General features: G+C 60.3%; 4 protein-coding genes across 13 annotated transcripts in view; 2 read left to right on the top strand and 2 right to left on the bottom strand.

The window, feature by feature from the left end:
• Nucleotides 1–5,878, top strand: part of PDZD4 (PDZ domain containing 4) — a 32,605-nt gene extending 26,727 nt beyond the window's left edge. For 6 of the 7 annotated variants that reach the window (XM_070604562.1, XM_070604559.1, XM_070604560.1 and 3 more), the window contains 6 exons: nt 126–216; nt 696–794; nt 1,629–1,691; nt 2,107–2,208; nt 2,796–2,906; nt 3,074–5,878. In XM_070604562.1, coding sequence (XP_070460663.1) covers nt 126–216; nt 696–794; nt 1,629–1,691; nt 2,107–2,208; nt 2,796–2,906; nt 3,074–4,618 — 2,011 coding nt within the window. In that variant the 3' untranslated portion in view covers nt 4,619–5,878. The remainder of the gene's footprint in view (nt 1–125; nt 217–695; nt 795–1,628; nt 1,692–2,106; nt 2,209–2,795; nt 2,907–3,073) is intronic. The other variant, XM_070604565.1, reaches the window with a different exon arrangement.
• Nucleotides 5,879–8,970: 3,092 nt separating this feature from the next.
• Nucleotides 8,971–13,221, bottom strand: SSR4 (signal sequence receptor subunit 4). Its single transcript, XM_070604558.1, has 6 exons — nt 12,853–13,221; nt 10,897–11,015; nt 9,958–10,032; nt 9,696–9,785; nt 9,328–9,393; nt 8,971–9,127 (listed from the first exon to the last, which is right to left on the bottom strand). The coding sequence occupies exons 1-6, from the start codon at nt 12,917–12,919 to the stop codon at nt 9,023–9,025; spliced, it is 522 nt and encodes a 173-aa protein (XP_070460659.1). The 5' UTR covers nt 12,920–13,221; the 3' UTR covers nt 8,971–9,022.
• IDH3G (isocitrate dehydrogenase (NAD(+)) 3 non-catalytic subunit gamma) lies at nt 13,201–21,578 on the top strand. Of its 4 annotated transcripts, none has more exons than XM_070604554.1 (13): nt 13,201–13,357; nt 16,736–16,774; nt 17,128–17,139; nt 17,403–17,500; nt 17,909–18,021; nt 19,297–19,357; nt 19,459–19,591; nt 19,753–19,886; nt 20,211–20,313; nt 20,405–20,551; nt 20,881–20,975; nt 21,054–21,114; nt 21,407–21,578. In XM_070604554.1, exons 1-13 carry the CDS (start codon nt 13,277–13,279, stop codon nt 21,506–21,508), a joined length of 1,179 nt encoding a protein of 392 aa, XP_070460655.1. In that variant the 5' UTR covers nt 13,201–13,276; the 3' UTR covers nt 21,509–21,578. The 4 variants fall into 4 exon arrangements, with proteins under 4 accessions (XP_070460655.1, XP_070460656.1, XP_070460657.1 ...); XM_070604556.1 differs by having other exon boundaries at nt 13,213–13,357; nt 17,128–17,258; XM_070604555.1 differs by lacking the exon at nt 17,128–17,139.
• A 16-nt stretch (nt 21,579–21,594) lies between these two features.
• SRPK3 (SRSF protein kinase 3) lies at nt 21,595–26,416 on the bottom strand. Its single transcript, XM_070604553.1, has 15 exons — nt 26,261–26,416; nt 26,059–26,189; nt 25,770–25,878; nt 25,552–25,639; nt 25,169–25,256; nt 24,496–24,602; nt 24,248–24,413; nt 24,122–24,147; nt 23,512–23,641; nt 23,181–23,420; nt 22,990–23,090; nt 22,517–22,624; nt 22,379–22,448; nt 22,208–22,300; nt 21,595–22,082 (listed from the first exon to the last, which is right to left on the bottom strand). Exons 1-15 carry the CDS (start codon nt 26,377–26,379, stop codon nt 21,898–21,900), a joined length of 1,761 nt encoding a protein of 586 aa, XP_070460654.1. The 5' UTR covers nt 26,380–26,416; the 3' UTR covers nt 21,595–21,897.
• Between the last annotated feature and the right edge of the window lie 253 nt (nt 26,417–26,669).

The following is a 26,669-nucleotide window of genomic DNA, read 5'->3' as shown; positions in this document are numbered from 1 at the left end:
TCTCCCTGAGGATGTACCCAGAACAGGTCTCCATGCTAAGTGCACTGGGATGGGCCAGCCCGGGAGCTGGGGCTAGGGCACGAGAGAAACAGATGGCTAGCCTGACCCTGCCTTCTTCTGGGCAGCCCCCCCATCAGCCATGAGTACTATGACCCGGCGGAGTTCATGGAGGGCGGCCCGCAGGAGGCAGACCGTATGGAAGAGCTGGAGTATGAGGTGAGCTGGGCGGCCAGGCCAGGCCAGGCCAGGGCCCAGGAGCCAGCCCTGGGATGGCCGTCTACAGCCCAGCTCCGGCCTGGCTTCTGCTGCCCCCAGGCAGCCGGGCTTCGTGGCCCCTCCTGGTGCACAGCCTGTTAACTCAGGCTCATGGTCAAGTCAGGCTGAGTTGGGGAGGGCACGGGTAAGGTCCCGTGGTCGGTTTATGTTGGTGAGTCTGCGTCCCACGCATGTTTGTGTCCTGTGCGTCCCCTGTGTCCCATGTGTGTCTTGGGCATTTCCTGGTAGAAGAGACCACTGGACACATGCACCATTTGGGATGGTAAGAGAGATTCTCTGAGCTGGGGGCTGGAAACTCAGCTAGGTGACAGGCTGCTGGGTCTGGGACTGGACCATGGCTGCTGCCCCTGCAGCATGTGGCCTTGCTCACATGTTTCCGGGGCTTTCTTCCTCTGCTTCCTCCATCCCCCTTGTGGCAGGAGGTGGAGCTGTATAAAACCAGCCACCGGGATAAGCTGGGCCTGATGGTCTGCTACCGCACAGATGATGAGGAGGACCTGGGCATCTACGTTGGAGAGGTATGAAGGCAGGGTGTTGGGGTGGGGTCTTCTAGAAGGCAGTGGAGCCCTTTGCTACCTTCCTGTGTGCTAGGACATCAAAGCTGGACTTTGATGATGTCCATCTGTACGGCACCAGTGAGGGGGGCAGAGCGCCAAGGTGGTGGGTGCTGAGGCAGGGGCTGCCACATGGAGAGTCCCCACACCATCCTATCCCCACAGCCTCTCCACACTGCCCGGGGCTCTGAGGCTGTCCATAAGGACCCAGCTGCCAGGAATAGGGCCTGCTGAGCATCATAGGGAGGCTGCCGGCCCGTGAGGCCAGGGAAGCCAGTGGTTTCAGTGTGTCCAGCCAGGCAGTCCTCCCCAGGACACCTGTGCCCAGGGTGGGACAGCAGGCCAGGCTGAGGCAGGACGAGCTCCTAGCCAGGCTTTATTCTCGCTCCCGGGGCCTGTAACTCACAGGACTCCTTCTCCCCCAGGGCTGATTTTTTTGAGTCTGGGAAAGTATCTAGCTTCCTGCATTTGCCCAGCCTGTGACACAAAAGAATAGGCTTCCATGCAAAACTGTACAAGTGCCAGCCGGAGGCAGGGGCTTGGGGGTGGTGGGCAGGGGCTGGGGAGCTTTTGGTTGGCAAGTTGGTGGCTCATGCTGGGAAGAGGTGACTAGTCCTGGGCCCGCTGTTCTGTCCCTGCCTCCTGGAGCTTGGAGGCTGCTGGTCTGAGCTGAAGAGGGAGCAAGCAAGAAGGAGCCTTCAGTTTGCTTCCAGGGCCCCCAAAGCGAGGCTGCTCCTTCCTCCTGAAAGGGTACCTTTGTGGAGGGGGCCAAGTCCCCACGATACATGTGCCTTGCAGGTGAATCCCAACAGCATTGCAGCCAAAGATGGCCGGATCCGGGAGGGAGACCGCATCATCCAGGTGAGCGTGGGTAGGGCCGACTGGCTGCCCCGCCACACCTCCTTAGCCAATCCCAGCTCTCTCCTGCTCTGAGCCTAGCCTGATGCCAGGCACGCTGCCATGCCTGAATCCGGGCTCTCCTGCACGACTGCCCTGGCTGCTTCCTGTGTGCACATGGGCTCTGTGGGCGTTGAGGACCTGGCACCTTGCCAGCCTCTCCCTCTGTCCCCCAGATGTGCACATGTGCTTTTGTAGGCCAGGCTGTCCTCTTCCCTGGCACCTTCCACTTATTTCCGTCCTGTCAGAGCCCAAGAGCTTGTCCTAGCCTGGGGTGCTCGGCTTGAAACTCCCTGCGAGGTGGTCCCTGCAGCACAACCAGGGCTCGCCCCAGAGCCAGCCCTGGTGTCCTTGTTGATTGGCACTCGGCCTGCTGCAGATAAACGGTGTGGACGTCCAGAACCGGGAAGAGGCAGTGGCTATCCTGAGCCAGGAGGAGAACACCAACATCTCCCTTCTGGTGGCTCGGCCTGAGAGCCAGGTATGTGCCTGGATGGGTGTCCTGGGTTCCCTGACATTGAGCTTTCTGTCTTGGAAGCTGCATGACCCGTGACAAGGGCACAGACACACCAACAACCTGGCACTGATAGAGGGCGGGCTGTGCCTGGGGCCTGTTTCCCCTTCCATCCTCTGACAGCTGAGTGGGCTGGGACTGCCTCCTTTCTTGGGTTGTTAGACTTCATCGAGACCAGGAGGCTGGGTGTGGGACCTAGAGGTGACTGAAGGGGTATCTGGGGAGGTCCTTAAAGCAGTGGGGGGGCCAGCCCCTTGGTGAAGTGGTTGAGTTTGCGTGCTCTGGTTTAGCGGCCCGGGGTTTCACCAGTCCAGATCCTGGGCATGGACATGGCACCGCTCGTCAGGCCATACTGAGGTGGTGTCCCACGTGCCACAACTAGAAGGACCTACAACTAGAATATACAACCATGTACTGGGGGGCTTTGGGGAGAAGAAGAAAAAAAAGGGAGGAAGATTGGCAACAGATGTTAGCTCAGGTGCCAATCTTTAAACAAAGTTGTTTAAATTTTAAAAAAGGCAGTAGGGATAGCATGGGTGGGCCTGTCTCTGCAGCTGGCAAAGCGGTGGAAGGACAGCGACCGGGACGACTTGCTGGATGACTTTGGCTCTGAGCATGAGGGGGATCTGCGTCCGAGGAAGCCAAAATCCCCCCCTGCCCAGCAGGTGAGGAAGGAGGGAGGGTGGGTGGTCGTGAGGGCAGGCAGGAGGAAGGGGGTGGGGGGCTGGGGGTGGGAAACGGATCAGACCCCAAAGCCCTTCGGATCCCGAGCCTCCTGCAGCTGCTCTGCCTGTGGGACCCAGACTGAGTGGGGCTCGTCTTTCTGCCCCAGCTTGGGGACGAAGAGGAGAAAGGGGCCCCTGATGTGGGCCCAGGCCTGAGCAACAGCCAGGAGCTGGACAGTGGGGTGGGCCGGACCGACGAGAGCACCCGCAACGAGGAGAGCTCTGAGCACGACCTGCTGGGGGACGAGCCCCTGAGTGCCACCAACACACCTGGGACCCTGCGCAAGTTTGGCCTGCAAGGGGACGCCCTGCAGAGCCACGACTTCCACTTCAGCATGGACTCCCTGCTGGCTGAGGGGGCGGGGCTGGGGGGGGTTGACCTCCCAGGCCTCACCGATGAGGAATATGAGCGCTACCGCGAGCTGCTGGAGATCAAGTGCCACCTGGAGAATGGCAACCAGCTGGGCCTCCTCTTTCCCCGGGCCGCCAGCAGCAACAGTGGCCTGGATGTCAATCGCAACGAGAGCCTGGGCCATGAGATGGCCATGCTGGAGGAGGAGCTGCGGCACCTGGAGTTCAAGTGTCGCAACATCCTGCGGGCGCAGAAGATGCAGCAGCTGCGGGAGCGCTGCATGAAGGCCTGGTTGCTGGAGGAGGAGAGCCTCTATGACCTGGGGGCCGGTGAGCCCAAGAAGCATGAGCTGTCTGACATCTCTGAGCTGCCTGAGAAGTCGGACAAGGACAGCACCAGCGCCTACAACACGGGTGAGAGCTGCCGCAGCACCCCACTGCTTGCAGAGCCCCTGCAGGAGAGCCCCCTGAGGCGGGCTGCTGCTGGCAACTCCAACTTGAACCGGACCCCCTCCGGCCCCCCTGTCGCCACCCACCCCAAGGCCGCTCCTCCACAGGGGAGCCCCTCCAAGTTCCGGTCCCTATCCCGGGATCCTGAGGTGGGCCGGAGACAGCACTCGGAGGAACGAGTCCGCCGCAGCCCCAAGACAGGGGTGACCCTGGAGTGCATGGGCCCTGAAGGCAGCCCCTACCTCTCGCGGCGCCACCGTGGTCAGGGCCAGGAGAGCGAGCACTACCATAGCTGTGTGCAGCTGGCCCCGCCGCGCGGCCTGGAGGAGCTGGGCCACAGCCCCTTGAGTTTGGCTAGCAGTCCTCGGGTAGGCGGGGCGGCGGTGGCCACGGAAGCGCCACGCATGGAGTGGAAGGTCAAGGTGCGCAGTGATGGGACCCGCTATGTGGCTAAGCGGCCAGTGCGCGATCGCCTCCTAAAAGCCCGGGCCCTGAAGATCCGGGAGGAGCGCAGCGGCATGACCACCGACGATGATGCAGTGAGCGAGATGAAGATGGGCCGGTACTGGAGCAAGGAGGAACGGAAGCAGCACCTGATCCGGGCCCGAGAGCAGCGGAAGCGACGTGAGTTTATGATGCAGAGCAGGCTGGAGTGCCTGAGGGAGCAGCAGAATGGCGACAGTAAGGCGGAGCTCAACATCATCGCCTTGAGCCACCGCAAGACCATGAAGAAGAGGAACAAGAAGATCCTAGACAACTGGATCACTATCCAGGAGATGCTGGCCCATGGCACACGCTCAGCCGACGGCAAGCGGGTCTACAACCCGCTGCTCTCGGTCACCACAGTCTGAGCTGCCCAGATGGGAGCCCAGCTGCGCTCCAGGGCGGGCCCTCTGCCTCGGCCCAAGTCCAGTGAGTCTCCTGGGACCCCATCCCGTCCCTACTCTCCCTTAGAATCTAGTGTGTGTCTGTGTGTGCCACACCTATCTTTATGTGTGTGCACAGGACTCTGTTATCAGAGAGAAGCCCTGAGAAGGGACACTTCTCTGCATCACCTACTTTCTTCTCCCCAAGTACAGAGACTATGTCGACCACTGGCATTGGGGACAGACCTGTGATGGATATCCCTTCCGCTGTGTGCATGTGTGTGTGCGACATGGAGCTCAGGCACCTGCGCACGCATGCGCGTGCATACCCCTCCAGAGCTCTCTCTGCGTGGGTACTTGGGGGCGGGGAAGTTGAGCTGACAAGGAGAGGTGAGAGGACTGTTGTAAGCACGAGAACGTCTGGCTTCAACCTGAGCACAGCCTCTCTCCCTGCTGGCAGCCTCTGTTGTTTATAGACAAAGGCAACCCTGATTTTTGTGGTTTTTCTCCCTTTCTGTGCTTGCCAGTTGTCGTTTTTCTGTTTTGTGGACCTGCTCTAGGGGCTGGCAGCTCCTTCAGGTAACCTGACAAGGTGGAATCCCAAGTGATGGCTGGGAAGGAGGTGGGGGGGAGGAAAAACGGGAGGGCTGGGGGGGGAAGGGATGGGGTGGGAAAGAAGGGAAGAATAGGAAGCAGCTTTCTGCTAGCCTCCACTCTGAGATGTGTGGACTGGAAGCCTCTGATGTGGCTTGTGAGGATTGCCCTGGGAGCCACCTGCTTCCCCAGTGACTGAGGGATATCCGAGGCTGCGGGGACTGAGGGGGCAGTGTCCATCCAAGAAGAAATCGCCAAGCCCGGGGCTGTGCCTCATGCTGTCAGGAGTGCAGCGTCTCTTCTGTGTGGGCTTGAGGGGTGCGCTTAGACAGTGAGGGGTCCAGAAGCCAAGCCCCATGAGTAGCAGCAGAAGACCTTGGCAACAAGACCCACATGGAGCTGAGGGAGGGGCCCGGACCCAAGTGAAAGGCTTGCCCGGCCAGCTGGGCTGACTGGGAAGAAGATGCCCGGCACCCCACTTTGCAAGTGTGGACTGGGCAGCCCTCAGGGACCTGTGCATTTTAGTGAGAGCTGGCCTCAGGCCCCCTGGGCTCTCCAGCTCAGAGAGCCTCAGATCGGAGGCAGACAGGCTGCCCGCCCCTGTCCCCCATCGGCATCATGTGAATAAAGCAAGCTGCCTTTTTACTGTGACTCCTGGCCTCCCTGTGTTCACTCTCATCATGCTGGGAGAAGAGGTGTCAATGTCAGTTTGGGGCAGGGTAGGGACGTGTCGGGGTGGGATGGGGTCAATTGAAAGCTGTGACTCAGCTCTTTCTTGATGTGTCACTGAGGAACAGCAAGGTCTTCTGAAGTCAGTGTCCTGTACCCTGGCAGGAGACATGACAGAGTCACATGAATCATTTCAGAGATGTGACATGGTACTCATGTAGGAAGGATGGCAGAGGCCTGGTTCAGGACTGGCTGCGGGGGCCTGCCACTGGCACGTGGATGAGGCCAACACCCCTGCTTTGGTGGAACCCGAGAGAAATGGGTTACCCCGTCCCACTCCCCCTCCTCCCTCCAGCTCAGGAAGAGCCCTGGCAGGGGCAAGGAACTGGGAGCTTCTGAAAGGCAGAAGCTACTCTGTATTTGGGGAACACCCCCCCCCCCCCAGTGCCTAGCACGGAGAAGATGCTTAGAAATATCTTGGCCAGGTGGATGAACACTGCTGGCCGCAGAGGGCCCTTCCATTTCTGGAACTCCCAGAGGGGCAGGCAAATGCTTGCAGTTCCATTCAGTGCAGCAAACCATCAAGCATCTCTTACGTGCTAGGAACCATGCTAAATGCTGGGTAGGGGCCAGGGCCCCAAAGACAGCAAGTCCAGGGGCACTATGGGCATGGCCTATCATGTGCATGGCGCCCCCTGCAGTGGGCAGTGCAGCCGAGGAGCTCAGTCTCCCGGACAAACATGGGACACTGCCCCCAGCTGAAGTGGGAGAGGATGTATTAAAATTCTGAAACAGTAATGCAGACCTCTTGTTAATTAGGCTAATTTGCAGAGATGGGCATGAGCGAGAAATCAGAAGCTGGGTGCCAGTCAGAAGCTGGGTGCCCTGCTGGGAAGGCTGGCCCCTGAGGGTGCTGGCTGCATCTCTCGGCCACACAGCAGGTCACACAGCAGGCCAGGGAAAAAGCAGCGGGAGGGAAGGGCTTGTTGGTGAAAAGGGGTGAAGGGGAGACGCCAGCTTCCTTAGGCCTCCAAGGCCTCTAGAGCTGAGGGCTAGCCCCGTTGACTCTTGTGACCAGCTTCCTCTTTTCTGGAAGGGACACTTGGGCTCCATATAGGCCCCTGTGGAGGAGGATGGGGCTCCAAGGGCCTGGCCTTTGTCACAGAAAACTGGATGGAGTTGGGAATCAGGGCCAACTGTTCCAGGGCATCCCTCTCCAGCTGCTGGGCGACTCACTGTGATGACTCTAGAGTGACTCCATTCTTGCTCTGGGGGGTGGGAGTGGAGTGCTGAAGGCCCAGTGCTCCTGGGATGTGGGCCAGGACAAACCCAGAACCTGGAGGCCCTTGGCCTTTGGAAGCCAGCACTGGGGCTCAGCTCTCACTGGCTCTGGGAGAGGTGGTGCCAGGAGGGCTAGCAGCTGTTGGCTACTGATGCCCTGGAACACTGACTTCACATTCACATCCCACCACCATTGGGCAGGGTGGTGGAGCCAAGATCAAAAAGAGCCACTGGGTGGCTGACAGCTGCCACTGTCCACCCTGCCTGCCTCACCTCCCGCCTGGCCAGGCCCTGAGAACCTGCCCTGCAGACTGTTGGCAGAAGGTGAGGACCTGTCTCCCTGCACTCCTTAGCAATAAGGCGGAGTGGTGATCACTGCCAGCAGGCACCCCTTGAGCTCCCACTGCTGGTCTTTCTGGAATGTAGAAACCCCATCAGCCAGCGGCCTAACCTGGCCTGGTCCTGGCCGGACTCTCAGCCCCAACCCTCCTGCTGTACTCCCACTTTTGGGGCAAGGACCCAGCTCTTTCCTGGAGCCTCCCCATTCCTCCCAGTTGCCCTCATCCCGACCCACTGCCCGAGGACTGAGGGTGAAGGGAGAGGCTGGCGACCCCTTATCTGGAGGTCCCCAGGCAGTCCTGGGTCACAAGCCACCCTCACCCTCCACATTCCTGGCCCCTCCCACCACCTCAGAAGACAGAACCCAGGTACTGAGGAGGGCCCCCTCCCAGGTAGGTTTTGGGTCTACCCTCCTTTTCAAATGCAGCCTACCTGGCGTCTTCCACCGCAGTTACTCAGACTGTTTCTCTTTGGTAACAGCCGGCTAGCAGCCGTTGTGCTGGTTAACTAGCCTAGCTAGCCGTTGTGATCGAGCACCAGGCTGCCAGGGGCTTTGCCAGCTGGTCCCAGTGATTCCTCACAGACATCCCAGAGGAAGCAGTCACTGCGTCACAGCTGAGCAAACTGACTAGGACCACAGCTGGGAATGGCTTCCCTGGGATTTGCACCCTGAGCACTCACCAGCTCTCCAGCCATCAGTGGCACTAGGGAAAGGCTAGTAGTGAGTGGGCTCCTCAGAGATGTGGGCTCCAGGTCATGTCTTCCTGTGCCTTCTATGTGTCCCACCTGACACCATGAAGTGGCGCATACTAGGAGGCAATGTGGAGGGGTGGGGGTGTAGGCTTGGAATGACCCCCACCCCCGAGCTGCCAGGTGTGTCAGCTTCAACCCCATCAGCAAGATGGGGCGCTCACAGCGCTCCATGGGAAAAGCAAGGAAAGCTTGTCAGTGTGTGGCTTGGGGCCAGGGCTCCAAACACGGGAGCTGTTCTGAAGGTCAGGCAGGGCTGTGCCTACATGTGTTGCTGACTGCTGGATTTTGGAGAAGCTGGGAAGGGCCCCCCCACTTTCCCTGGGCAGCTGCCCTCGCAAAGGCAGGTGGTCAGAAGGCCCTTCCCTGAGTGGACCACTAGAAGACCCACACCCAGCAGGCCAGACAAACAAACAGCTCTGCCAGGGAGCTGGGTGAGGGCAGGAGAGAACAAGGCAGTCCTCTCTGCCAGAAGGCATGAGTGGGGGGAGGTGTAACCCCATGCCCCACTCAAAACCATGCAGGCAACTGGGAGGGGCAGAAGGTGGACACTGGGCACTGGGAACACCAGGCAGGGCAGGCCTAACTGGGGGCTGAGGAAGGAGAGCACGCAATGGCAGAGAGCGGAGCAAACGCAAGAGAGCCAAGAGGGAGGGGACTGGGGACACTGGCTCTGCCTGGGGGTCGAAGCACAGCAACTCAAGTGAGGAGCCAGTGACTGTTTATTCAAAGAAGCAGGGGGCAGGGGCGCCACCCTCAGGCCTGGATGTGGCTCTTGGCGCTGAAAGCCAGATAGTAGATGACTAGGCCAATGGCTGCGGCCAGCACCTCAGTGGAGACCCAGGGCCCATTCCAGGTGCCCTGCAAGAAAGGAGACCAAAGCCAGCTTAGGGGAAGGACAGGCGAGGGGGCCAGCCAGCCCCAGTCACCCTCGTTCTGTGGCAGGAAGACCCACTGGCCAACTACGGCCCAGCCCTCACCCCCCACCCCCCAAAAGGGTGAGGCTTGTTGTGTCCTCCCTGCTTCCCCTGAGACCAGGTCAGCTTCTTCAGCCCACTCACCCGATGGTCCACACTGACTGTGAACAGGGGCGGGATGATAGAAATGTCCTCATTATTTCTCTGAGCCTGCAAGGGAGGTGCTGGGGTCAGGGGGCCCTGCCAGGTGGGATGGGGTGGGGAGGGGAGGGGTAGGAGAGGCAGGAACACTGGCCTGAGCATGGAAAACAGGAGAGAGGAACTCGGAAGGCACAGGGACCGGTGGGGTGGTTAGGCGGGCAGGAAGGCGCCCATCTGGCCATCCTGCTCCCCATAAGCAAGGTCTCTCGTGGCCAGAGCCTTAGGAAGAGGGGCCTGTGGGGTGGACATGGCTGTGGAAGCCGGGGTGCCGTCCCTTCTGCAGGCCGGGCCACGCTCCTGGCGACGCTCACCTTCCTCAGGAGGCTATAGGACTCCTCGTCGAAGAATCTGACCTCATAGGTGCCTGCATGGGCGCTCTTGTGGTCTAGGCTCCAGGATACCTGGATTGGGGGTTCAGCAGGGGGTGAGCGCAGTAGAGACATCAGGGCCACCCTGCCAGCGCTGACACAGCACGACTAGCAGAGGCCTGAGTCAAAGAACCCCAGGCCACCTTCAAGTCACACCTGTGAGCAAGTGGCTTCCCCCCAAAATGACGACTGCAGCATCCCTTACCTGATAACGCCCCACATCCTGGCCCCGGGTGACAGGAAATTGTTTTCCACTGACGTCAGCATAAAGAGCCATGTTCTGGGGTAGGGGACAAAGGGAGAGTCACCTCCTTCCCTCTCTGGTCATCAGCAGAGGCCCCACCGTGCTGCCCACAGCAGTGCCTATGCCCTGCGGGCAGGAAGGCTGGGCACAGTTGGCGGCTGCAGTGTGTCTGGCAGGAGGTACCATGTGAGAACCATGGAGGTCGGCTTGCCACGACCCAGAGCTGTGCCAGGGAACCAACAGGCACCAATGCTGTCACTGCCTTTCTGCGTGTCTCCCCTATGGGGCGGGCACATCCCCCCTACAGCCTGGCCTCCCTAACCCGCAGCAAGCCTGTTAACTGTGAACAGTGGTGAGATGATCGAAGTGTCCTCGTTATTTCTGAACCTGGAAGGGGGTGCTGGGGTCAGAGCGTGCCCAATCAAGAACTGTTCTACCCCAAAAGGCCCCACTTCTTTCTTCAGGCCTTTGGGATACAGGTTAAGGTCAGGGGCCGAGGCCAGGGCTGCTCAGTCTGGAAATTACAGGACACCCATGTGGACATACACCTTGGCAAAGAGCAATCAGAAAAAGGATGCAGGAGCCTGGGGGCTGACCCCTAGCTGTTTCTCACTTCCCACATTCACTCTTTCAAGACACAGCAAGGTGTCTACCTATGGTACTTCACCCAGGCAAAGCAGACCAGGCAGGTTAGGAGAATGTTCTTTAAACACCTGCCAGAATCTGGCCTAGCAGTGCCCTGATCTCTCCTACGCCTGTGAATCAAGATTTTTCTTCTCCTGTCCACATGGGTTCCCAGGTCTGACCCCATCAGCTGCCAGTGAAGAGCTGATCAAGGTCCCAGGCTCACTGCCTGCCTCTCACCCCAGCACCCTCCTGGCTGAACCTCCACTGCCTCACCTGCACCCTGTTCTTGCATGTCAGGGAGATCTCCACAATGAAGACGGTCTCAGTGGAAATGACGGCATCCGAGGTGGTGTAATAGGAAGGGGTGATCTGGGGCTCCACGCAGGCCTCTGCTGCAGGGAGGAGGTGGAGAGATGCCTGGGCTGAGGGGCAGAAGGGACCACTCTGACCCCGCCTCCCAGACCTTGTCAACTGAAGACACGCAGGGCCCTTTGAACCCTGCCAGATGGGGTGTGGGAGACAGATCCAAACGAGTCAGAAGTGCAGTGGCAAGGAGGGTCGGATGGCCTTGAAGAAAGGAGGGGAGGATAGGAGGCTTTGTACAGGTGGAACCTCAGTGCAAGGGCAAAAGAGCAGGCAAGTGTGTGGTCATGGGACTGGATGGATTCACTGCACAACTCGCATCTGTGCCTGGACCTGTGGACAGGGAAGCCATGTACTGGTTGGGGGCTGCAGGCTACCCTGGCCTGGAGCACCCCCAGAAGCCAAGGGGGCCAGGCTGACCTCAATTGAGAGCCACGCACAGCTCTGGACTGTTTACCAAAGGCATCCTCCGCAGATGCCAAGCATGGTGCTGCCGGCCACGCCCGGGGGCTTTAGAGCCACAGCTGACAGAAGGCCAAGGCTGGCCCTAGAGTTTCCCAAGGGAAGAAAATGGGAGAGGCTCTAGATCCAGAAGCACGACTTGTCCCCTTGAACAGGGCTGCCCTTAGAAAGGATGCTGCCTTAGCCAGCTCCACACTGCTAGAGGCAACAAGGAAGGAAGGGTGCCACCCAAATGCTACCAGTGGGAAAGTTCTCAGCCAACTGCTCTCGGATGTGGTGTCCCAGCAGAGCCATGCCTTCGGCTGAGGCAGAGAGAAGGCTTTGGGTCTGGACAGCGGGAGGAAGATGCCTGGGAACATCAGTGGGGGGCAGTTCTCTGTTCTCAGGAGCCGCATCCCACAGATCCTGCTGTGCCCTGCTAAGCTTGACCTATTTCCTATGGACACTAGAGCACTGAAGGGTTTTACAGCCAGGTTTGTTCTTTGCAGACATTACTGGCTACAGCGTGAGGAGTTGCTGAGGGGCAGGTGAGAAGAGTGCAGGCAGGGCGGCCTTAAAATTAAGCTGGTGAAACACTCTAGGCACCAATGGTGCTGGCCTGAAGTAGGGCAGGTAAAGTGAATGTGCAGAGAGTGGCCCGGACCCTGTCCAGACCCTCAGACCTGGTGCTGGCTCCTGCAAGGTCCTCTTCCTAAATACACTCCTGGACTCCAGTCTGAGCTCATCTTGGCCACTAGGTGTTAAGAACCTCTCAAGAAGCTAAACTGATCTGACCGTGGCTCAGCTCTGCTGAAAAGCCCTTTAAGGATACACCAGGCCCTCAGGGAAAAAGTCAGCAGTCTGGCCTGGCATTCACGGTCCCCGCTTACCTTTCCCTCTTCAGCTCCTATCTAACTCGCCCACCCTCACGGCCCCTCTACCCTGACGGTCCCCTCTTCCTCCTCTCTTCACTTGGAGCTCCCTTCCTGGGGAGGCCTCGCCCCACTGCACCGGGTCAAGTGGCTTCTCTCCACCAACCCCGTTTCTCGCCCTGACCACCCTGCGCTGTAAGCTTTGCTCCTGTCCGACCCCCTCCGGAACCGGGAGCTCCGGGAGAGGGAGCAGGGACGTGTGTCACTTTCCCTGCAGGACCTGGCGGCCGGGCACACGGGAGAGGCTCTGGGACTCTTCCTCGCAGGAGCAGACTGGGGAAAGATTTGGCTGTTTCTTCCAACAGCCTGGCTGCTGGGTAAACGTGTGTGGTGCAGGAGCGCGTGGTGGCCTTGGTCACCGTGCCCCGAGGCCACCTGCCTCTCGGAGGAAGAAGGCCCAGACCCCCGATTCGCCCGCACCCCTCCTCCCCCCCACGCACCACCAGTCGTGGGAGAGAGGCTCGCCAGAAACGAGCTCCGGCCAGGCCGCTACCTGAGCAGCAGGAGAGGCCGGACAGCAGGAGTAGCGCCAGGGCGCCGAGAGATGCCAGCGCCGCCATCGCCTCTTCTCTGCCGAGGGAAAAAGAGAACGACTCCCCTGAACACGAGAGGCAGACGAGGAAGGGCGACGCGTAAGCGGCCACGGCAGCCAATCAGGAGCTGGCGAGCCGGGCGGGCCTGTGAAGTCGCTAGCGGCACTGACGTGTCCCCTCCCAAGACCGGGAGCCCCGCTGGCCAACCCCCCCCAAGATGGCGGCGGCGGCGGCGCTCCCAACGCCGGAAGGGGGCGTGGGAACCGGCGCGGCCGTGCGCATGCGCACTGCTGGGTCCGCCCCTGTTCCGGGGCCTTCGCGCCCCGCCTAACTCTCGCGAGAGCGGTGTCTGCGTGTTGTGTGTGGCGGCTCTCACTTTCCGTCATGGCGCTGAAGGTGGCGACTGCTGCTGGCGGTGCTGCTAAGGCAGTACTCAGGCCGACCCTCCTCTGCCGTCCTTGGGAGGTGAGAAGGAGGAGCGGGCCCCTGGGATAGCTGCAGCGCTCGCTGGGGGTCGTCGCACCTTGCCGGGCCGGCCGGAGGGCCGCAGCTTCTGAAGCGTCGTGGAGCCCGATTGGCTACGGGCCCCGCAAGGGGCGGGGAGAGGGCTGTGCTCAGGGGTTGATTGGCCGCCTTCGCTGTCAGTGAGGGAATTGGACAAAGTTGGCCCTGGTCCGTCTTCCCCAGGGATCTGCATCTTGTGATGGGGAAGCTCTGGACAGGCGGGGAGAGTGGGCCGCTGCGGGCCGAGTGTCACCTCTTTAGTATCCTTATGGGAGCCCTCCCGAGACGGTCACATGTCGCAGCCCCCTTTCTCTTGCTGCCCTGGGAATCCCGTTCCCGGCCTCCGTTCCTCCTCGGGTCTCCCTCTTGGGGACCGCTTTGCCACCTGTCCCAATGGAGGTGGAAAATCGGACTTTACCAGTACCCCTGAGTTCACCCCCCCCCCCCGACATTCTTACAGCCCCAGATGCCTTTCCCCTGCAGGCGCCTGGAATGGGAGGGAGCTAGGGTTTCTCAGACTGGATGGGTGCGAGCCCATGGGGCTTGTTTCTGCAGTTCTCAGTTTAGGATCTTGGTTATTCAGGTCCGATTCCTCTCTCTCTCTTTTTTTTTTTTAAAAAAAAAATTGGCACCTGTGCTAACATCTGTTGCCAATCTTTTTTTTTTTCTTCTCCCCGAACCCCCCAGTACATAGTTGTATATTGTAGTTGTGAGTGCCTCTGGTTCTGCTATATGGGACGCTGCCTCAGCATGGCCTGATGAGTGGTGCCATGTCCTTGCCCAGGATCTGAACTGGGGAAACCCTGGGCTGCCAACGCGGAGCGTGGAACTTACCCACTCCACCACGGGGCCACCCCGATTCCTCTCTCTTTACAGACTTAAATAGGATAACTTAGTCCCTGGGTGGGTTGGAAGCCATCTGAAGCTTCATCCAGCCAGGACTGGCCCTAGGGGACAAGAGATATGACCTCTAGGCCCGGCTCCCTGACTAATCCACTGTGTGGCTTTAGGCCGGTCCCCCTCTTCCCTTTGGGCTCCAGTTTCCCCTCTGTCTCAAAGGATCCAGCCAACTCTGACCGTCCAGAACCCTGTGACTTTGCTGACACTCCTGAACACATCTCCTGCCATGCTTCCCCTCTCTGACCCCTGGGGAAGACTGCCCTGTAACAGTTTATGCTTTATGAAATTCTGTTTAAAATGCTACTTCTCCCACCTTGCTGATGAGAGGCTTTCCAGAGGTCCTGACGGCTCTGGCAGCTAGGCTTCCACAGCGACTTGGTGAAGACATTTTGTGTCGTCCCTGACCTCCCGTGTGTGTGCTTGTGTCCCCACTGGGTGGGGATGGGGGGCAGTGAACAGGTGGTACAGGCAGTGCCTTGACCTGAGACCGATTGTCCTGGGTATGGGAACCTTTAGAGGTGAACCCTAGATCTTTGGTCCTACTAATTGGGACCTTGTGGGAAAACAAGCAGGCACCATTGGCACTTGATCCAACAGAAACATGCCGAAGAGAGAAGCCTCGCTAAGATGTGGGATGTGGGAGCCCCCTCTCTCTTCATCCTTCCAGTAGTCGCATAAAATAGGCACTTCTGTCCGTGGAGTTCAGTGAGGGCGGGAAATGCAGTAAGATTAAGTCCTTTGCTGCCAAGAGCTGTGGACGGTGGATTTGGATCAAGGTCTCCCTAGCCCCAAAGCATACCATCTTGTCCTTCATTGGCTGATGTGCTCATTCATTCAGGAAATATTTCTTGTGTCCCAGCTCTGAGCCAGGCATTCTGCTGGGCCTTGGGTTGACAGCAGGGGACTGGACAGACATGGCTTCTACTCTCAGGGGCTTAGGGGTTGAGGAGGGAGCAAAGCAGTGACAACCAAGGGAGATTGTGGTTGTAGGGGAGGGAGTACAGAGGGCTTTGGGAGCCCAGGAGGACCGACAGCTTGACAGCTGTAGGGTATCAGGGAAGACTTCCTGGAGGAAGAGCAGTCTAAGCCGCCTTCCACAAGTTTGTATGAGAGCCTACAAATAAAATTAATCCAGACGCTGAGAAATGCTAAAAGGAAAACAGGAAAGCCCCGAGTGTGCTTGGGGTACAGATCCAGGAGCCACATGGATCAGCAGTTGTCCCTAGAGCCTCTTGTCCTCATAGTCACCTGTGTCTTAGCCCCTGGCTAGGGCAGGTCAGTGGCACACCTGTGCTGCTCAGGCTCGTGCAAGTGGAGGCTTTGTGAATACTGGCCGGGGAGATCCAGGCAGGGATGGTCAGCCTCTGCCTGAGCTTTCTGGACTTCTCGCAGAAAGGCACAGCTCTTTGGAAAATGGCCATGGTGACTCTGCCATTGGCTGGAACACTCTGCTGCTGCCCCACTAGGCGAGTGGTAGGGTATCCCCAAGTGACAAGGAGGACCTTGGCTCTGCCCTTGCCGCTTTGAATTGGGGGCTCCCCGGGTGGGGTGCAGCAGGGAGGAATGTGTGTGGGCCTGTAGCCCCCCTGCAATGGAACCTGGGACACACGGTTCTCCCTCTGGGACAGTATGGGACTCCAGATGCGTCACTTCTCAGCACCTGTCCCATTTGGCTCGGGTGGCTTTTGCTCTGAAGCTGTCGAGCGTGGCACCAAAGTGACCAAACATGGCTGCTTCTGAGTCAGGGGTTGGGGACGTTCATCCAGGGAGACCTCACAGCAGTTCTGCAGTGCTCTGTGAAAGCCTTGCGAGGGGCCAGTGTCAGCGCACTGCCTTGGGCTTCTGGTTCCGGTAGGCTGCTGCCTACGGGGTTGGTGGTGCTTGTGTCTGGGCCAAGGGGGGCTGGGTGCTGTCTTTTTCCTCTGTCTCCATGCTCTCGATCTTCTCCATGTTCTGACCATATGCTGCTTTTGCAATAAGGAAAAATGATGAAGAAACGATGAAACTATCATCATGGTGGTCCCGTGATTTGTTATAATGGCTTCCTTATTGTACCACGTTCGGTGGGCCAACACTAAGCAGGAGTAATTGGCCAAAAAAGAATCAGAAGCAACAAAAGCAGGGGTGGAGACATAAACGTTTTTTGGACACCTGACCGTGGGGCTGAGGAGGCGTGAAGGGTTGTGGTGACTCTCTGTGGTGCTCCGACAGGCTGCACCTCGGGAAATGGAGGCTCTGGAGTCATCCATGTGGACCCCTGCTGTGCGCTGTTGTTCGCCGGACAGTGGTGCGTGGGGGAGGTGGAGAGGGATGACACGCAGGGCCTGTCTAGGCATGGTGGGGACGATCCCTCTTCCCTGCCAAGAGCTCAGCTGGCCCTTGCCAGATTGACTTTCTGGGCTGGACAACAACCACTGGCATCTTTGTTCTCTTTGCCAGGTTCTAGGTGCCCCCAGGGCCCCCCGGAGGAGCTTCTCAGTAAGTACCTGCCCAGGTGTGTGCATGCACATATATGTGTGTGCTTGCACATGTATATGTTTGTGTTTGTGTGTGCGTGTACCTGTTGTGTGTGCGCGTGCAGAGGCGTTTGTGTACGGGTGCATGCACGTATATTTGTGTGTGCGTGTGTGTGCACACGTGTGTGCATGTGCTCATGTGTATGCCGTGCCTCTTTGCTCCCTGGCCCCCTGTGTCCTTCCCTCTGAGGCACAGACTCCTTACCTGAACTGTGCTAGACAGCGTCCCCAGGAACAAGGCCCCATTCCCCGGGCCCAGCCTTATTCCTCCGACCTTGGCTGATCCGTGTCTTTTTCCTTCCTGTCCCCCTCTAGCAACGTACAATTGTGAGTATTTTCCTCATCTGCCTGTTAGGTTTGGGGCTTTTAGTTGCTTTGGGATTGACCCAAGTCCAGGCGGGGGCGGGAACTGCTTCTGCTGCCATCCTTCTGACCAAGGAGCCCCCGTAAGCAGCCCTGTCTGGGATGGCATGGGGTGGGGTGTGGGGGTAAGGTACCCTGAGCTGGCACCTCGCAATTGGCCAGCCCACTGGGTCAGTGCTGGTGGGAGAAAGGGAACTGAAGGGCCGCCTTCACCCCCCCCCTTCCAGCCACCGTCAGCTAAGTATGGTGGGCGGCACACGGTGACCATGATCCCAGGGGACGGCATTGGGCCAGAGCTCATGTTGCACGTCAAGTCTGTATTCAGGTACAGAGTCTCTGGGCGCACCTCCCCTTGACCTGTATCCGTAGGGAAGGTTGTGCCTTGGGCCCAGCCGTGGGGGGGTTGGGGGGGTCCTGAGAACTTTGTGCCAAGAGGGCCAGTGAACCTGGACAGGGGGGCTGTATGCCCAGGCTTTCCTCCTGGTGCCTGTGGTCCCGCCATGCTGGCCTGGGTGTGGGAGAGGTGATGACACCTGTCCTGTTAGCTATGTCATGGAATGCGAGTGTGTCCCCCTTACTTGGCGCCGGTGGGCCCAGTCTCCTCTCAGCCAGAGCCAGGTCAGGGTGGGCAGTGGCAGGGGAGAGGCCTCTGTACCCAATGGTCCAGGCAGGCTTCCTGGAGGAGGTGTAGGGGAGGACCGGAGCCAGCCACCCTGACTCAGCTCTGCCTTAGGCACGCGTGTGTGCCAGTGGACTTTGAGGAGGTGCATGTGAGCTCCAGCGCTGATGAAGAGGACATCCGAAATGCCATCATGGCCATCCGTCGGAACCGTGTGGCCCTGAAGGGTGAGCTCCGGGGCCGGATTGGGGCGCTGTGCCGGAACGGGGTGCTGTGCACAATTCCTTTCACCTCGGAGCTGATGCTTGTCCCTGGGGCTCTATGGCTCTGACTTCAGGGCTTTTCTGGCTTGAGAGGATCCTTGTGCTTGGAGAGTGGACAGAAGCTTCTGGAAGCCCGTGTGTGCTATGATTCTGAGAGTTTGGTGGCACTAGGCTGTGTGAGACCCTATCCAGTGATGGGCTCCCTCACACTCCCTTCTTGCCTCCTGAGGCAGCCCTCTCTGCAGAGGGCAGCTTTGACCCTCAGAGCTTCCTTCACAAACCAAATGTCACAGAGACGCAGTTCCAACCCTCTGCCTGCTGCCTGGACTCCGGCCAGCACAGCTGTGGATGTTACAGGCAGGAATTCTAGTTCCTCCCGAATTTGACTTGCTTTGGTCCATGTTAAACTGTTTCCATCACTCATTCTGCGAACTTTAGCCCATCCCTGGCTCTCTGTGAGGAGCATGTGAGCAATGATGAACTTGGGTAGAGCCCCAGGCCCTGGCAGTCAAGTGGAGGGGTTGCCATGCCAACCACAGGGTACCCACAGCCGTCTGGGGGAAGGCAGTCCCAGTGGGGTGTGACTTGGGGGGGCCAGCAGCCCCGGTGGGCCTTGAGAAAGGCCTCCTCTGCTCGGCACCCTCTGACCGCCTTCTCCCAGAGGCTTCTAGCTCCCTGATGCCCTTGCTCTGGTTGCCCTGGATCCAGCCAAGGCCAAGCCGTGGTCTTTTTCAGGCAGCCCTGGTCTGCCCCTGAGGTGGGGCTCGTGTGGCACCTCAGTGTGGGGCCTGGCGGTAATCCTGGCCAAGGTCACCTTGCTGGCGCCAGCCTGGCCAGCCAGCTTGTTAATAAGCAGAAGTGGTCACTCTCTATCCACTTGCTATTCCCTGCCCAGGGTCTGGCCAGATCTTCTGGCCAGCTGCTAACCCTTGTTTATTCATTTCTTAGTTCATTCATTCATTCATTTACTATTTATTGAGTGACTGCTATCTTTCAGGTGCTCTTCTAGGTCCCCAGAACCCATCCATGAACCAAATGCCCCCATCCCCCGCCCTGGAGGGGCGTACATTGGAGTTACACTCTGGTGTTCTGTGACGTATTTCTGCTGCCAGAAGCTGTCTTCTCCTCTGGTTGGAGCTGCTTTTGGCTCGCGTTCCCTAGGTTAGGAGGGGGAATATGGTGGCTCGGTTGAGCCTGGGGGCTGCCCTCCAGCCTGTCTGTCTTGTTTCTGTCCCGCAGGCAATATTGAAACAAACCATAACCTGCCACCGTCCCACAAGTCCCGAAACAACATCCTCCGGTGAGAGCCCTGTGCACAGGATGAAGGCTTGCTGGGTGTGGGGTGGGGTATGCCAGCAGAGTTGTGGCACTGGCCAGCTGCCTCTCTCTCTCTGCCCCCAGCACCAGTCTGGATCTCTATGCCAACGTCATCCACTGTAAGAGCTTGCCAGGAGTGGTGACCCGGCACAGAGACATAGACATCCTTATCGTCCGTGAAAACACGGAGGGCGAGTACAGCAGCCTCGAGCACGAGGTGGGTGAGGCCCGGGCCGCCCACTCACCCTCTCGGGTCATGGGGGCTGGGGATGAGCCCAGCCAGGGTCAGCGGTAAGGAAGCCATGCCCCAGGAGAAGCTGGTGCTAAAGGGCAGGCTTGGACAGGACATAGGTCTCTTCTCCCTTGTCCCCTTGTCAGAGCGTGGCAGGCGTGGTGGAGAGCCTGAAGATCATCACCAAGGCCAAGTCCCTGCGCATTGCTGAATACGCCTTCAAATTGGCCCAGGAGTGTGGGCGCAAGAAAGTGACAGCCGTGCACAAGGCCAACATCATGTATGCTCCTCGCCCCTGCCATGCTCTTGCTCATTCCGCAAGCCACTCAATCAGGCAGCCTGCTCGGGCCTGCTCTCAGGGACTTGGGGCCCTGGACCCCAGCCACCCACCAAGGGGCCATGCCCAGGGGTGTGCCCTGTTACCTGTTTCCCAGCCGAGCCTTGCCAGAGTGCACACGTGAGGGAGGTGGAATGGGATTATGCCCGTTTTGCTGACGGGGGACTGGCTAGAGGATTAGAATGCAGCCTTCTGTGGCCGTCTGTACACCCCGTCCCTCCGGCTGACCATTACAACGGCCAAGCTGGTGTCCTGTGTCACCCCTAGGAAACTGGGCGACGGGCTCTTCCTCCAGTGTTGCAAGGAGGTGGCAGCCGGCTACCCCCAGATCACCTTTGAGAATATGATCGTGGACAACACCACTATGCAGGTAGTTAAGCTGTGGGGCTTTGTGGCCTCCCACCCTGGGTGTCCTGGGCTTCTTGTGCTCCAACTCCTCTCTGCCCTTCCTCACCCCGCAGCTGGTGTCCCGGCCCCAGCAGTTCGATGTCATGGTGATGCCCAATCTCTACGGCAACATTGTCAACAATGTCTGTGCAGGGCTGGTCGGGGGCCCTGGCCTTGTGGCTGGGGCCAACTATGGCCACGTGTATGCCGTGTTTGAGACGGTGAGTGCCGCTGGGGGTGCAAGGGCTGCTGGCCTTTTTGAATAGACCTTACATACCATCCAATTCACCCATTAAAAGTGGACAACTCGGTGGGGTTTAGAATATTCAGAGCTGTGCACCCCTCACCACTATAATTCCAGGACATTGTCCTCATCCAAAAGAAACCCTGCACTTGTTAGCCCACTCCCCATCCCCCTCCCCTGAGCCCCTGGCACCCACTCATCTGCCTTCTGCCTCTGTGGATTTGCCTGTTCCTGACACTTCACGTGAATGGAATCATGCACCCTCCATCCTTACATTCGCCACCCCCTCCATCTTGCTTGTTCTAGGCTACGAGGAACACAGGCAAGAGCATCGCCAATAAGAATGTCGCCAACCCCACGGCCACACTGCTGGCAAGCTGCATGATGCTCGACCACCTCAAGTAAGCACTTCTCCCTTCCCAGCCAGGGCCCCCAGGCCCCCAGGCCCTGAGGACTGAAGGCTTGCTTTCTCACCTTAGGCTCCACTCCTATGCCACCTCCATCCGCAAGGCCGTCTTGGCATCCATGGACAATGAAAACGTGAGGCCCCCCCTCTCCCCTGCCCTGCTTCACTGCCCCCCACCACCCCGTTCCCCTCCTTCAGCCCCAGCTGAGCTGGTGTAATGCCTGAGGGGCTGGAGATGCAGACCCCAAGGGGAGGGTGTTACCAGGTCGGGTAGGGCTTCTGGGTCTTAGTTAATACCACTGCCCTCCTGGGGGCAGTTCCAGCCCCTGCAGGCCACGGAAACAGTGGGCAGCCCTGGAATGCGTGCAGGATAGGGGTTGGGTGCTGGGGCCCAAGTGTGTGCCCAGACTTGCCCATCTCCTGCAGATGCACACCCCAGACATCGGGGGCCAGGGCACGACGTCGGAAGCCATCCAGGACATCATCCGCCACATCCGCATTATCAACGGCCGGGCTGTGGAGGCGTAGGCTGTCCCCTCCCACCCCAGCACCCCAGCTGGCTCGGCAGGCAGGCTCAGAATAAACCAGCTTCTGCCCAGCCCTCGGCCATGTGCTGCCGTCTCCATTTCACACTTTATTAGGAAAAGAAACACACACACTTCCCACTAGAGGGCCCTCTGTGAGGATTGGGGGCAGCATAAATTCTGAAAGGTGGCCTTGGCCCCAGCATCTGTCTGCCCTGCCGTGGTGGGGGGGGGGGGGGGGGGGGCGTCACAAAGCTTGCACCCGGCACGGTGGGAGAGGGCAGCTCCCGTGGGGTGGCAGGAGTCGTCCCGCTTTCCCTGAAGGCACTGGGAGCCAAGGGGCTTGGAGGGGCAGCCAGGCCTGCCCCAAGCTGCCCCAGGTGCCAGCGCGGCCTAGGGGTTGAGCCAAGGGTGCTGGAGGCAGTCGGCTGCGCTGGCCCGCTTTTCCGGGATGTACTCCATCATGGGTAGCAGGAAGGCGCTGAACTGCGTGGCCTGCTCCAGGGGCCACTCGTACTTCTCCATGAGTACCTCGTACAGGCCCCAGTGCTTGAGGTTGTGGATGTGCCGCAGCTCTCCTGGGGGCCAGCCAGTGGGCCTTAGCTTAGGCCCTGCCACGAAGACCCAGGGCTCCCCCTGTTTCAGCACCCAAGGGCCCTGCCCCATCCCTACATCCACGTGGCCTGAGCCCAATCAGCCCTACCTCGCCGGTTGAAGAACTCCCGAGAGTAGCGGCCTGATAGGGCGAAGGCCGGGGGGATGTCTCCCAGAAGCTCCACAATGTGGGCGATGTGGTCTGTGGACAGAGAGGAGGCTGGGAGGCAGCCTGGAGGCCAAGAAGCCCTGAGGCTGAGCCAGGCCCTGCCTGCCCTACCCTCATCACGACTGTAGTCTTCTCCAGAGTGAGGCTCAAACAGGTAGTCGCCGGTGGCCAACTCGAAGGCCTGAAAGGGGGAGAAGGTGAGGCTGCCGGCCTGTGGGCTGGCCCTGTGCGGGGGCACCCTGGGCATACCATGCATGCTGTGCTCCAGATGTCAGCCGGGGGCCCGTACTCGGCGCCGATCAGCACCTCCACGGCCCGGTACTGCCGCGTCTGGATGTCCTCGGTGAAGTGCTTGTGCTGGAGGCAAGGGGAGCCCTGGGGAGGAGCTGGGGCCCCAGCTGGCCTGCCCCCACTGGCCCCCTACTCATCTCCCTCCTCCTCTGGGCTGTGCACCCAAGGAGCTTCGTGAGACTCACATGGGCCCCGGGGTCCCCAGATGTCCCGAGAGGGAGTGGCCAGGTGATTTGAGGTGAGGCTGGCCCCTTCCCAGTGGTCCCCACCCCTTGCTATGGGCCCAGTTCTGCTGACTGGGATCAATGCTGGGGTTTGGTCATGTGGATTGTGGGGTGACCCGCTGAACAAAGCAGCGTGTGCACCGCAGGCCCAGGTCAGGGCCCCCTCATGGCAGGGTGCCCAGCTCTGCTCTCTAAGGCCCCTCATACCACCCAGCAGGCATTGCCCAGGTCTGCAATCTTGATCTTGATCTTGTCTGCGTTTTGGGGCTCTAGGGGGTTCACCAGGAGGTTTGAGGCACCAAACGGTGCTGGAGAAGGAAGAGAGGGGAGAGAGACTGAGCTGGCTGGGCCCCTCCTGGCCCTGCCTGCCCACCACCCGCTGGCCCGGCCCAACTTACTGCTGGGTGACAGGAGGCCCCCGGTCTCTCGCTGGTTGGAGGAGCCTGAGAGGATGGAGCACGAGGCAGCGGAGAAAAGCGAGCCCGAGAAGCCTGAGGTCTGGGAGCCAGGGCTGAGGCTGCGGTCGCCCCCGGGGGCTGGGGAGGAGGAGGCTGGGGAGGGGCCGGCCCTGGCCCCCCCGGGGTGGCAGCCAGAAGAAGACGTGGAGCCGCTGCCCCCCTCAAGTCTTGAGCCAGAGTCTGGGGAGCCGGGCAGAGGTGGTGCATGAGCAGATGCCCCTGTGGGCCGTGCTCTGTGCTCGGCAGCCCAGCACCCCTTCTGGTTCCTCACCCTCTGCCTGGGCCGCCGCCTCCATGGCCTCCAGCCTCTGCAGGTCCCGCAGCCGCTCTTCCAGCAGCCGCTTCTGCTGTTTCCGTTTGCGCCTCATTTTCTTCCTCTTGTTTTTCGACAGCTTACCAGTCTGCCATTCGAGTCAGGGTCACTCCTAGGGTTTCCGTTGCCCATCCCCTGACCAGCCCGAGCCTCTGCCCATGGCCTGCAGGCGCCATGGCACCACCCCCCTCTAGCCCCACCCCTTGGCAGCAGCCCCTCATCTACCTCCTGTCTCCCCTCCTGCCCTCCACTCCCCAAAGCTCGAGGTTGGGAAGGAGCTGCTGGGCCTGCATCCCACTGGGCGCCCACCTCCCCTAGGGGCAGCCCTGGCCCCTCCCAGGCCTAGAGGCAGTGTCCATCCACTAAGGCAGTGGTAAGCCCTGTGGCCGCCAAGGGCAGCTTGGGGCATGTGACCCACCCTGTGTATCACCCTCTTTCGGGCCACCCAGCCTTTCGTAAGTGCCACTGCAGGAATGCTGGGAAGGGAGTGGAACCAGAGAGGCTGAGGAGGTGAGCTCTGAGGAGATGGGGAGATGAGGTGCAGGAAAAGAGGGGCATCCCAACTTACCAAGACCTCCTGGGGGGCAGTGCTGACTGAGGGAACAGGCGAGGCGCAGGGGGAGAGACGAACAGAGACTCAGGCAGGAGCTGAGGCCCGCAGGCCCCACCCTGGCCCCACGCAAGCTCCTGGTACCTGTGGAGCGGGACGGGGGCGGTGCCCCTGACTGCTGCCACTCTGTGGCCTCGGCAGCCAGGCGCCTGATGTAGGCGTCCCCCACACACAGCAGGATGTTCTCAGGTTTGATGTCCGTGTGGATGATCTTGCATTTGGTGTGGAGGTAGTCCAGGCCGTGCAGCACCTGGGGAGAGCCACTCCTGAGCTCCACCAGTCTTGGCCAGGCTGCCTCACAGTGCTCTTCGCACAGGGCCTGGAATGCTCACCTGCCTCACAATGCTCTTCACGCAGGGCACGGGCAGGCCCTGGTAGTTAGACTTGATGATCCACTTGAGGAGCTGGTGGCCCAGGACCTCCAGCACCATGCATACATCTGGGGCCGGGAGTGAAGGGCAGCCAGCGGAAACAGCTGGGGCGCAGGCCCCACCCACCCTAAGCTGTGGTGGGGGAGCAGTGAGGCTTGGGCAGTGCAGAGCTGGGCCTGGGTGGTCCTGGTGGTCACCACTGTCCTGGTGTCGTTATAGTGGCCCTATCACTCTCAGGTATGCCAGTTGGGATGGTACATTCTGTGCTCATCCTAGGGAGAGGGCACTGGCGGAGCATACCCGGAGGCCTCTCAGGTCAGCCCCACTCCTGTGCCCAGCTATGCCAGAGAGCCTCTGGGCAGCCCCATCGAGGGAAGGCACTGCCACAGAGGCGGCACCTGCGGTTTGAGGGTAACTCAGCAACGCCACAGATAGCCAGTGCCAACATGATTATCCACTCCCCCCGCCACATAAACACGCCCCCAAAGTGGTGGGGGTGTTTCGTAGACTAGTGTCACTGGAAAGGATAAACCCCATTGTGCAGATAAGCAAACTGAGGTCCTAGTAGCTGGGAAGGCACGAGGGGAGGGCCCCCTACGCTGCCACATGGCTTTGCCCAGGCTACAAAGGATACGGACTCCATTAACTCCTGAGATCCTGAAGTCATCGATAAGCTGGACAATGGTCTCTCTTTTGGGGTCGCTGGGGTCGCTGTCTCGGACCTGGAGCAAAAGCCAAGGGGCCACAGATGGCTTCAACCTGCTCCTCACAAATTGCGCCCCTCAGCGGTCCCTCTGGCCCCTCTGGCCCCTCTCTCCCTGTCCAGCTGGGGCCCCCTGGAAGAAAGACCGCCAGCCCCACCCTTGCCTGCTCCTCCTCCCACTGGGGCAGAGCCAGTTGGAGCTGGCCCCTCTGGGAGCCCCGCCCCAGGAGCCCCGGCAGGCAGGCCTTGCACCCACATGGCCAGGCCCTGGGCAGCTACCGGGGAGCTGGGAGCGGGTAGGGGAGGCGCCTCACACATTTCAGGAGCTTGATCTCATCCACAGCTGTCTCTGTGTAATGCCCTGCGCTCTTCACCACTTTCAGGGCCACGAAGCGCTTGCGCCTGCAACACCGAGACCAGCGTCGGCTGCTGGTCCCAGCTAGACCAATGGGGGCATGGTGGTGGCCCCAGCCAAGTCCAGGGGCAGGATCCTAGCTGGCACTGGGACCCCGGGGGTGGAGAGGGCACTCACTGGATGTCCCAGCAGAGCCAGACGGTGGAGAAGTGGCCCCAGCCCAGCTTGCGCACCACGTGGTACCGCCCATTGAACAGGTCGCCAATCTTCACGGGGTAGTAGCCGCCTGGGGAAGGAAGCCAATAGAGCATGATGGGGGGCGTTACCTTCCCCTATGCCCCCTGGACAGCCCGCCCCTGCTGGCTCCCTGGCCTGCGTGGGCTGGCTCCGGCACCCTCCTCCGCCCTGGCTGTCCCGTGCCCCTGTGGTGGCTGCCTGGCCGCCTGCGCCTGAGGCCAGGCCTCACCCTTGCAGTAGTCCTTGGGGTCCTCCTGCTCCTCGTCATCGGAGCCCAGCAGCCCCTGCAGCATCCGTGGTGCTGGTGTGGCGGGGGCTAGTTCGGAGCCCGAGGACTCGGGCCCGCAGGAGGCCTGCGAGCTGCGGGTGGGGTGGGCGGGCAATGAGCTCGCGAGGCGCCAGGGGCCCCTGGCGCCCAGGCCGAGCCCTACCTGCTGCTGCTGCCGCTGTCCCCGCCGCCGCCCGCGCTGGCGCTCATCCCGGCTGCGCGGCCCGCAGCTCTGGCGCCCCGGGCGGCTGCTCCTGTGGGGCCTGGCCGCGGCCCGCGCATTTATAGTCTCGGCCGCTGATCTCACCCGCCTTTATAAATAGCCTCCCAGCTGCTCAGCTGTGGGCAAGGTATGCAGCGGGGAGGGGGCGGTGTGGCAATGGCGGCCCTGGAGAGCCCGGCCCCCAGGATGAGCCCCCCGCCCTCCCCCCAAGGCTGGCAGAGGGGGCTACCGCTGGGACACGACACGACCCAGCCACCATGCTGAGCTCCGCCCCCTCACCCCCTAGGACCAAGGAGGACACTCACGTGGGGACGTGGCGACCCGATCCCCAGGCTGCACTCCTGTGCCC

This window comes from Equus przewalskii, chromosome X (genome assembly GCF_037783145.1).
Source record: "Equus przewalskii isolate Varuska chromosome X, EquPr2, whole genome shotgun sequence".
Classification (NCBI taxonomy): Eukaryota; Metazoa; Chordata; class Mammalia; order Perissodactyla; family Equidae; genus Equus; species Equus przewalskii.
The sequence above is the reverse complement of the archived record's forward strand: the minus strand, read 5'-3'. Positions and strand labels throughout refer to the sequence as shown.